The 11,047-nt window shown below is 42.3% G+C and overlaps 2 protein-coding genes across 2 annotated transcripts; one reads left to right on the top strand and one right to left on the bottom strand.

The window, feature by feature from the left end:
- The first annotated feature begins 260 nt into the window (after positions 1-260).
- On the top strand, positions 261-6,581 carry LOC125528453 (kinesin-like protein KIN-14Q). Its single transcript, XM_087525678.1, has 19 exons — positions 261-609; positions 1,180-1,346; positions 1,428-1,571; positions 1,756-2,013; positions 2,100-2,171; positions 2,265-2,330; positions 2,470-2,562; positions 2,756-2,890; positions 3,011-3,092; positions 3,179-3,274; positions 3,356-3,532; positions 3,617-3,723; positions 3,807-3,984; positions 4,075-4,234; positions 4,318-4,571; positions 4,658-4,821; positions 4,928-5,086; positions 5,470-5,888; positions 5,981-6,581. Exons 1-19 carry the CDS (start codon positions 489-491, stop codon positions 6,141-6,143), a joined length of 3,015 nt encoding a protein of 1,004 aa, XP_087381804.1. The 5' UTR covers positions 261-488; the 3' UTR covers positions 6,144-6,581.
- A 72-nt stretch (positions 6,582-6,653) lies between these two features.
- Positions 6,654-10,395, bottom strand: LOC125528452 (calmodulin-binding protein 60 A). Its single transcript, XM_048692929.2, has 11 exons — positions 10,162-10,395; positions 9,978-10,077; positions 9,601-9,674; positions 8,957-9,441; positions 8,680-8,840; positions 8,365-8,562; positions 8,127-8,289; positions 7,951-8,039; positions 7,579-7,860; positions 7,352-7,430; positions 6,654-7,258 (listed from the first exon to the last, which is right to left on the bottom strand). Exons 1-11 carry the CDS (start codon positions 10,257-10,259, stop codon positions 6,951-6,953), a joined length of 2,037 nt encoding a protein of 678 aa, XP_048548886.1. The 5' UTR covers positions 10,260-10,395; the 3' UTR covers positions 6,654-6,950.
- Positions 10,396-11,047: the final 652 nt, after the last annotated feature.

The raw sequence follows: 11,047 nt of genomic DNA, 5'->3' as shown, positions 1-11,047 counted from the left end.
GGGACGTTTGTTGGATGAGGTAAAACTGATGAGTACGTACTAAGCAACCCGAGGGCACACAAATAGAATGCCCTAATCACTATCGGCGTCGTGCACGCAAAATCCAACGGTGCGGAGCAGCACGACGAGACGTGGTCTGGCCTTCTCATCTTCTTCTCAGTTAAAAAAACAAAACATGAGTATCTACATTTATTTACCCCCTCGAAAAGCCCGGTCCAGTGCCCCACCCCACGTCATCAACACCCCCCCGACCCCAACCGCTCTCTTCCCCTAGCGAGCGCCACCACCATTCGAAAACACAAGGAAGAACCCCTCGGGACTCACTACCCCACCCCACCACTGCAGACGAGTTCAACCCCAAACCCAACCCCAACCCGGCCTTCCTCCCCCACGCTCCATCTTCTCTTCTCTTCTCTCCCAGCGGACACACGGCAGTCGGTCGGCTCGTCGGGATAGGTGCTGGTTCGGGCCTTCTTGGACCAGGGACGATGGTGGCGACGGCGACCGCGACGAAGAGGGAGCTGGACCCGGCGGTAGCGGAGGGCGCGCTGCGGAACCACGGGACGGTGAAAGACATCGACGTGGCCGCCCGGCGGGCCCAGGAGGCAGGTGAGTCCGCGGGCACATGCGCGGATCGCGCTGAATGCGGGGCGGGAATTTAGTGATTTGACGTTCTTGGTTCGCTGGATGACTGGGGGTGGAGAAATGAGTGCCCGGGCGGGGAAACTCCCATCCCGATGTCACGGTGGCGTGATCTCGGCGTTTTGGCTTTTGATTTAGGCGAGATGTGCGGCAGTGACCAGATGCAGTTGAATTCAAATTTCATGGTGTGATCTGGGTCCCAAGTCAGTGGATAGTACCAGTAGTATCGCTCGTTATGCAAATTATACTGTGCCAAACTGCCAATTGTCTTGTTTACTTAGCAAATTATACTACTGCGATGGTACCTAATGATGACACTGGGCCAGTTGTATCATTCGCTTTGCAAATTATACTACTGTGCTGGTTCATGAGGCAGTCCTTTCATAATTTTGTGGTAACCCAACACTGAGCATATGGACTTGTGTTTTAAAATAGATAATGTATGATGGTGATGGTTCTTAGTACAGTTGCTATGCATGATTGCTACAATATAGCGGCGCAAAGTGAATTTATGATTTACCGGGGTTGAAAATGCAGCAAATAGACGGTATGATGCAGCCAGCTGGTTGCGAAGAACAGTCGGGATCATGTGTGCAAGGGACCTGCCAGAAGAGCCCTCTCAGGAGGAATTTCGGCTTGGGCTGAGAAATGGAATTGTCCTTTGCAATGCACTGAACAAGGTCCAGCCCGGCGCCATACCTAAGGTAGTTGCACTTTCCGTACTTCTACTTTAGTTAGCTGCCATGCATGCTAATACACAGTGATGTTATACCCGTACATTTTAGGTCGTGGAAGCCCGCACAGATACCGTTATGCCTGCTGATGGCTCAGCTTTGTGTGCATATCAGTACTTTGAGAATTTGCGCAACTTCCTTGTCAGTGTACAAGATATAGGGCTCCCTACATTTGAGCTGTCTGACTTGGAGAAGGTATTTTTTTTACATTTTTTATTGAGAGCTCATGCCATAAGTTCATTTAGCTTATAAATTCAGTATTCCTTAGTTGGATTTATGTCCTTATTGGTAAGGCACTTCAAATGAATTACAAAGTAAATGCTTGGGCTACTTTTCCGTGGCAAAAAGGTAACAATTTTATCTGCCAACTGGAACTCAGGGTGGCAAGGGTGTTCGAGTTGTCGATTGCATTCTTGCTCTGAAGTCATTCAGTGAAAGTAAGACAACAGGGAGACAGACTCCATGTAAATATGGCAGCATTACAAAGCCTTCGACGTCTGGAAAGCATTTCATACTCAAGAATTCTGATGCTTTTATGAATAAGTTAATGAGAAGCCACACAACAGAGCCAATCCAGAAAGTTTTAATAGCAGAGCAAAGCATAGAAACTGATTGTTGTCTGGAATCCACTGAGATGGTAAGTCTTATAATGGAATATCAGTTCCTATTTCACACTCAGTCATGTGATGTACTCCATAATGACATGTATCTCTTCCTTTGTAGACTACTTCAGAATCCCTTAACATGCTTGTGCGTACACTACTCTTGGATAAGAAACCAGAAGAAATCCCATTGGTTAGCCTACTTTCCTTAAATATATAGCTGATCGTCATGCAGCCGCTCTTGGTAGACATACAAAATGAAACCAAAGTCTTTGCCAACTTGCAGATTGTTGAGTCACTCCTGATTAAAGTTATTCAGGAATATGAGTGTCGAGCTGCAAACCAGCACTTGGTATGTTCCGTTCCACTATTATTGAGAAGATCAAGTTTATCCAAATATTCTTGGGCACTTTCTTAGTTGTATCACATAGAACTTTTATATGATGATGATATATAGTGCAAATTTACTAATTTGGAAAAAAATATCACAGGTGAATTGCATAGGTGACCTTAAAGGATCCGACCTATTTTCCAGACCAGAGAAACCATTGCCAGAAAAAACTTCCACCAGTAATCGAGTTAAGGTATGCTTGTTTCTTGCCATCTATTAGCCAGACATGTAGACAGTGAGCATTGCTTTTAAATTGGATGTCAACAACTATACATCCAGGCCTTGCAAAAAAAAAACACATTCAGTATTCAGGATAAATAAGTTTCTACATGGCCGGAGAGCTTTCATGTACTAATATGTTTCATTGTTTGTCAAACAAAATGAAGATGGGTGAAGAGAAGCCAAATCTCTTGAAGGTGACAGAAGAGGTCAGCTCTGTAGGTCGGAATGATGATTGTGCAGCTGAACAGTTCCAACCAGGGGCGGAAATAAGTATTGAATTACAACAGAAACATATCCAGGTATTTCCTTTTGTTTTACATTCCTTGTTCGGTCTTCCCTAATCCGCATTTCGGTTGATCATATTTTCCGTTATTTGTGCATTCCTTGCTTGATCTTTTAACATAATATGCTCACTGTAGGAATTAAGAAATTCCCTTTCTTCTGTCAAGTCTGGAATGGAACAATTGAGAATACAGTACTCTGAAGATTTTACTAAAATTGGTAACCTATAACTGATTTTGCATCTATCAGTTTTTTTCCTACAAATCTATTTAAGAAACACCATATTTTACAACACGTTATAACAGGTAGGCAGCTGTACATCCTCTCTAACGCGGCTTCTGGCTATCATAAAGTTCTTGAGGATAACCGCAAGTTGTACAACCAAATACAGGATCTTAAAGGTAACCATTTTTGGTGCTCAATGAAACAAGATATTAAGCATACTAGTCTACATCATAAATTTTGTTTGACTTTATCACCAGGAAATATTAGAGTGTATTGTCGAGTGAGGCCTTTTCTACCTGGACAAGCAAATTCCTCCAGCAGTGTTGCTGGCATGGAAGAAAGAACAATCACAATAATCACTCCCGCAAAATATGGAAAAGATGGAAGCAAATCTTTTACTTTCAACAAGGTCTTTGGCCCAGCAGCCACTCAAGGTTACATACTCTTGCATATGCTTACTCATAATTAGCTTGACTTTGATTGAGTACCGAACTTCAGTTCTCTTTTTATGAATACAGAGGAAGTCTTTTCGGATATGCAACCATTGATCCGTTCGGTTCTTGATGGTTTCAATGTTTGCATATTTGCTTATGGCCAAACTGGATCAGGGAAGACCTATACAATGGTAATAAGCTTTGTTAAAATATTATCTAAATATTCGTAGCACAAAGGTAAAAGAGCTAAGGCCATTCTTATGATGCTGTGCAGAGTGGACCTAATGTACTGAGCGAGGAAAGCGTTGGTGTCAACTACAGAGCACTAAATGACTTATTTAATCTTAAAGCACAGAGAAAGGGGACAATCAATTACGAAATTTTTGTGCAGATGATTGAGATCTACAACGAGCAAGTGAGAGATCTCCTTCAGGATAGTGGAAACAGAAGATATCCTTTTTTATATTAGAAAATTTTCTGTTGTTAATATTGGATCTTAGCTATTTGAGGAATATCTTGAATCTCCTTAACGTTTAGCACATTAGAGATAAGAAATACTTCACAGAAAGGGCTTGCAGTTCCAGATGCGAGCATAGTTCCTGTCACATCGACCTCTGATGTTGCTGAACTGATGAATCAAGGCCAAAAGAATCGTGTGGTAGGTTCAACAGCCATTAACGACCGAAGCAGCCGCTCTCATAGGTTTGGCATCGACATACCTTGTTTATACTGAGTTTTTACCTGTATAGTTTAGCTTTATACTTATGACTGAAATTTACATGCAGTTGCCTGACCGTTCATGTTCAAGGACGTGACTTAACATCTGGGACAATCTTGAGAGGTTGCATGCATCTTGTTGATCTAGCCGGTAGTGAAAGAGTTGATAAATCTGAGGTTGTAGGAGATAGACTGAAGGAAGCACTGTACATAAACAAGTCACTTTCAGCACTCGGAGATGTGATCGCGTCCCTTGCCCAGAAAAACTCTCATGTCCCTTACCGCAACAGCAAGCTTACCCAGCTTTTGCAAGATTCTCTAGGTACTTTGCGAAGTTAATATCCTAAATTTCACTTTCTTGGTACCAAAATATACAATCTATGGGATAAACATTGTGTTGATGTTCAGGAGGACAAGCAAAAACATTGATGTTTGTGCACATAAGCCCTGAACCAGACGCTGTTAATGAGACAATAAGCACCTTGAAATTTGCTGAACGAGTTGCCTCTGTTGAGCTGGGCACGGCAAAAGCGAATAAAGAAGGTGGTGAGGTTAGGGAGCTGAAAGAACAGGTACGTACTTATTCTTGATTTCTTGTTTCTGTGACTTAGCTGTAGGTAGCACCGTGCCATTGCCATTGAGATGTATAAGAAACTTATGTTCTTTTGTGCATTTTAGATTGCTTGCCTCAAGGCAACACTGGCTAAGAAGGAAGGAGAACCAGAGAACATTCAGAGCACACAGTCAAGCCCAAACATATACGGAATCAACAAAGGCAATGCAACACCTGTATTCCGAAAAAACAGGCAGCCAATGGAAGACGTTGGAAACCTAGAGGTGACTCTTTTCCAGCCATTTCAGCTCTTTCTCTTGGATATCACAAAAATTGTATTAATTTGACAGAATTCATGTGTTCTAATTGCGGTATCAACCTCAGAAAAAATATTGTCAAATATTATCTACAGGTAGACCCATAACTTGAGGACAGTGAAACCCTTCTAAGATAGAAATGTCTTTTGAAAAAAGCTTGCTACTAAGCGGACTTATTTTGTAGATAGTTTGTAGATATAGGTCTTAAATTTAGAAAAGAGATTGGATTGGTCAGATTTCTCCAATTGAGAAAACAGAAATTGTACCGTAAATATCTTTTAATCTTAATCTTCTTGACATGTGGAACTCTAATATAGGTTCAATGTATATTTTCTTCCTTTTTTTATTAGGTCCGGAACAATGTCACTCCGATGCAAAAAGCGCTAAAGTTTGATATTCCTGGCTCTGGCATCCACGTCGAGCATAACTCGCCTAACTCGGTCAAGAATTGCTGGGTTGATAACGCAGCTGTTGGTGACAACCAATTCGAGAATAGCAATTCTGTTCGAGAGCAGGAACCTAATCTCACCACTCACACCCTGCTTCCGAATTTGTTCTATCAAAGATACACTCCGGGGCTGCAAAAGGGTAGGGTTGAATCAGTACCAGGCCAGGAGTCGGACGAATTTAATGGTGTTACCAACAGCTGTTCCTCGGACCAGGACATGGTGATGTCAGCCAGTGGCCGGAAAGTAGTTGGCATTACCAATGGAGGCGTTTCAAATAAAAAGAAGCCTAGGGAAAAGAATGAAAATAATATGACAACGAGGTGAGGCCAGCTGCTATTTAGACTCAAATGAAACTATTCTTTGCACATGATTAGGTCGCTTTAACCTGTTCTTCTGGTTTTGAATAACTCAGGAGTACAAATCCAACATGCAAGTCACCACCACAATCGCAGAAAAGACTACAAACACCAGTCAGGAGCTCTGTGCAAAAAACACCTACCAAGAATGGCAAACAACTTTTGAGTGGCACAGATGGAAGAAGAACTCCAAGTGGAAAGACTAACACTGTAAAGTAATGAATCAATGCGAAGGTGGTTTTTTCTGCCATCATCCTCGTCTGTGCATGGCATTGTGCTGGCAAATCAGAGCAACAAAAAGCTTTTCAAAAGAATTATCTTCTTGAAGCTCCTTGGAAGGATCAACAGTGTGGAGTGATTTACATCCACTGGATGGATCATTTTATTACATTGAATATAGATGGAAGATCTTCAAGAGGACAGAAAGAAGATAAACATGAAGGGAATTTCATATTTGGGATGTGTACGTCCTCCACACTAGAAATTACTGTTGTACCAATTGTTCATGAGCGCTGCACCTTGTAAGTAGTTGCTTCTAATAGACAGGCTAGCCATGTTTATAGCATCTTTTTACTTGATCTCTTCTATAGCAAGTATCGAGCTAAGCAGACAACTTTTCCACGGCATTTAATAAAAGCACCTCACTTCATTTTAAAAGGATTGTCTCTAATGAACTTCAGGAGCAAGAGTGAAGAAATTGCATGTCTTTTACATGGTCTGACTCCTGTGTTCATAAATAACTAAGATATAGAAATATTTATTTATATATCTGTTGCTAACAAATCACAATACAAGCTCCACACATTGTTCTGTCACAACTAAGATCCAGATATATTTACTTGTGTATACTGTTGCTAACAGATCAGAATACAAGCTCCACACATTGTTCTGTCACAATACTGCTATTTTTAACTAACTAGATTATTAGATTATATACTTCATCAATATTATGGAGTACAACATCAAGATGGATCCTTGATCCGCACATTGTTCTGTCACAACTGTTATCCACACTATTCAGCAGGGTCATGTTGTTGGTACCAGCCTTGCCCTTCCCGGGGGACTATGCAGACCCCTTCTCGAAGCTCTGGAGAGTCGCCCTACAGATGCTAGCTTCAATGCTGCCTTGATCTTAACCCACTTGCGTGGCGACAAAGGTGTCGCTGCCCCTTCACTGCTAAAAAACTGAGAAATGAAGCGTTGTATGAGCTGATCATTTTCCACCGAGTCAAAGCTGTTTGTTCTTGATGGCTGTAAGCCAGCAAAAACTTGATTTGATTGATTTAGTGTTTGGCCATTGCATAGTAGGTCAGGTTGCTTGCTGAAACTCTCCCCTGCAGATGTCATCCAGAACTAATAAGATCCAAAGCAAGTCACCATCAAATATCAGGTAATTAGCAGTAAAGGTAACGTTTCAGAGTAATTACTGCTGCTTGTAAGCTGGGAGTGAGGCTGCATAGAATCCATGGCTGTATCCGTAGACGTTAAACTACCAACAGGGAAGCTCTGCAGGCGCAAAAGATATTTGATTTTGTTCAGTTTAAGAGTATCCCAATGAATTGTTCAGTTCCAATTTATATCCAGAGTCACTTTTGATAGAGATTACTTCCAAAAGTAAATGTCACCATGCTTGCACAGGAAAAAGTTATCTTACACTGTATGATTGTTCAGAGAAATGAGAATGGCTCTGTCCATGCTGACCAAATTGCATAACAACCTGACCTGCCTGAATGTTGTAATGAGCAATAGCAGAAGTTTCAGCATCTGGACCAAAATCTCTTCTTTCAATATTTGGTATACGTAGCTGTGTGATTCTTGGTCGAGGTAAGAAAGTTGCTTGGCTTGGATCATATGGTGTAACTTTGTTGGTGACTATTTGATGGCTAACATCATTGGAAGTCTGACCCTGCAGAAATCTTGACATATCCACTGAAGCCTGCATGAAAATTGATGACAGCGTCTTAGAGCAACCTCTATATGTTTCTTATCCTTTACCATAGTTTATGCTTGAAGCATTACTACTTACATCAGTTGCTTGTTGGAAAGAACATAATCTCTCCTTTGATTGAAGTCCTTGACTAGTCAAGAAGTCTCCTTGAAACCTACTGTGCTGACCTGCCAACGAATTAACATCAACGATTGATGTTCTTAAGGAATTATTGCAGTTAGTGAATGGAACTCATAGAACAGGCAAGATGGTACCATAATTCAGTATCTGCTGATTTTGAAGAGCATTACTCAACCCAGAAGCATCCTTTGCATGAAACTTATGAAGTGGTACAGGACAGTTGTTGATCATAATATGATCATACTGAACATCCTTAATATTCTCATAAGCCTTTTGCTTCAGAGTCTCGACTAAATTCTGTGAATAAAGAACGTTAAATGTTAGAGCATTAGTGAGAAAATCTGCTATCTGAAGCAAGTGAGGATAAAGCACCTTCTCTGGTTGGTGAATCTTATCTAAGGGCTTGTAACAATCACCAAATTTCACCCCAACAAGCTGAAGTATGGCATCAAAGAAAAATTCCATGTTGGTTTCCTTAATTTCATGCATGTAAAGAGTGTCGCCAACTTCGCACGTCATGGCATGTCCTATGATGGCTTTCCAAGCTGCTGGTGACATCTTGGGGAAAGTCTAGAGGTAGAGGAGAAACCGAAAGAACTTGTTAGTCCAATTTCAGCAACTTTGTTTTACAAAAGCAGCATGCAGTATTTTTTAGTTAGTACTCCGATATAAACATAGAGCCTTTACCTTCAATAGCTTCTCTTCATTCTTTACATAAGACTGTAATAACTTCTGGACAGTATCAATTCCACTGTCTGACAACGCCTGGTGGTAAGCCCCTTTCCTACCAATCTTTTTCAAACGCCAAACTTCGTCGCCCAGCTTAGGTGGGTAGTGCTTTTCAAATCCTACAAAAGCAGCAAGACGCACATGATCGGTCTCAGCTCCAAACGAAGAAGACACATTTGTGAAGAAGAAAATAAAACCAAATGAAAAGCTTCAATGTGAGGCAAATAGGCATTACCCTCCACCCTGCGCTCTTTCACGCGGAAAGGCTCGGTGATTCCTTCAAGAACCCTCTCTCCAGAGGCATTGACAAGCCTCAGCCCTAGCCTGAACTTCTTAGTGCTTGTGAAGCTGGAGTTATCAGTGAAGTTAGCACTTCCAAGAAAAGCTTCCCCTCCACTGAGCTTCAGCGTCAGATCACCGTTGAGGAGTTTGGCGCTTTTCTCTCGGCCCCATACTATATGCTTACTGAATTCCTCAGGAGTCCAGCATTCCTCTTTTTTAGCATTGAAGTTGCCATGGAGGACTACAACCTCAACCCTAACCGAAGAAAGATGACCAAACCTGACAACGTTTTTCTGGTCGTTTTCGAGGTTTTCAACCATGGCCACCTTAAGGGCCGACCCATCCTTGGCTTCTAACTTCATCATGGTGTAAACAGGTTTTAGATCATTCAAGAACGTGAGCTGATACCTCGGACGCTGGCTCTGGCCAACTAATAGCCTACATATATAGCTCAAAAAATTAGCATCAAAATTGAGCAAATGGAAGCATATTGATGCAGCTTAGCATGTACTACTACTTGAAGACCAGTGAGACCTACTTGAAACATTTTGTAAAATGGAATCTAGTTTTATGGCAAAGGAGAAGTGTATCTCTCACCTTGGAGGTGCTGCTGCTGCTGCTGCTGCTGCACTGAATTGTCTGAACATGGCTTTCTCTACCTCCTCCGAAACCTGAAATATGCAGATGTGAAAAAGGTTGTAATTTTTACAGATGATATTAAGAAGGAAAAAAAGAGTATCAAGAACAGCATATGCTTGGCCTTTAGCTGTTATAAATGTCGATATATCTATCGCGGCATGTCACAACGTTTCACAAATGAATAATAGGCCTTTCTTTTAGCTGTTCCTTGGAACAGTTTCTCTGAAGAATCCTTCCTTCACAGTCATCAGAAGTTCTAGCCTAGACAAAAATTCTCATAAATAAATCAAAAGGCATAGCGAGACAGGAAGAGGTTTGTTTGACCAAGTGCTTACCACTCTCCGAACCATATTGCTGAACATGGTCATGAACTCCTCCCCTATGACCCCTCTGAAGCCAAACACTCCCAGACCCATGGTCCTCCCCCTCACATGCCTGCCACCCAAAAAACACGGGACCTTCAGATCAGCCCAGGATCGCATATAAACAAGGTAAGTTGACCAGGCGTCGGAGACTCACATGACGAGCGATCTCCAACGCTTGGAAGGTCGGGAGAGCTCGCCGCCGTCGTCGGAACCGTCGCCGGAACATGGACGGGGCCGCTTGGAAGAAGCCATTGGGGAAGAAAGGGAAGGAGGAGTCCATTGGCAGGGGGGCTGATATAGAGGAGGAGGAAGGGGGCAAGAAATGGAGGGAAACCCGCAGGAACAAGCTGAGAAAGTTCCCTAATCTCAGCTTCTTTGGTTTTTCTCGGGCCAAGACGGGGATTTTCTCGGGCCAAAGTAAAACAGGCAAATAATCCAAGCCCCGGCCAAAAACAAGACGTGGCAGCGTTTGAGTTGCCTACGCTTTTAGTGCAACACTTGACTTGTGATTGTCAACGGCGGATCCGTTTCTTCTTTGGTACTTTCGCCTTGCGTTTTGTGGCAGTGCGTTTGGACGTTTCTTTTTGTTGTTCTTCTTTCCTTTGTAGTTGACGACAACAGGCAGCTCAATGTACATATTTTCTATTTTTCATTTTTATTAATGAAGTTATATACCGCCGGAACTTCCTCTGCAGTTCTTAACAAGATTATTACACTGACGCTGGACCCCTGTTACAAGCCGGGCTGACAAGGCGTAGAAACCTGCATGCCGGGATCTTCTTGGAAGCACCATCGTGGTGGGGAAGGTTCGTTGAGCGGATCGGTTCATGGCCATGAACCGCCGCAACGCGACTAGTACATATCTGAACTGTCGGCTCACTTCCTTCGCTAGTGTTTGCTTAGAGCATCTACATCCGCATATGATAAATATAACCCCTCAAATGTTTGCGGACACGTCCGGATGCGTCCACAGACAGTGACCGGACACTCTTTAAATTAGCACAACTGTATTTGGACATCTTATACTAGATTCTCAAATC

The sequence above is a fragment of the Triticum urartu genome, chromosome 5A (genome assembly GCF_056163025.1).
Source record: "Triticum urartu cultivar PI428250 chromosome 5A, HENAU_Tu73, whole genome shotgun sequence".
Classification (NCBI taxonomy): domain Eukaryota; kingdom Viridiplantae; phylum Streptophyta; class Magnoliopsida; order Poales; family Poaceae; genus Triticum; species Triticum urartu.
Note: the sequence above shows the minus strand (reverse complement) of the source record. Positions and strands in the feature narration are given on the sequence as shown.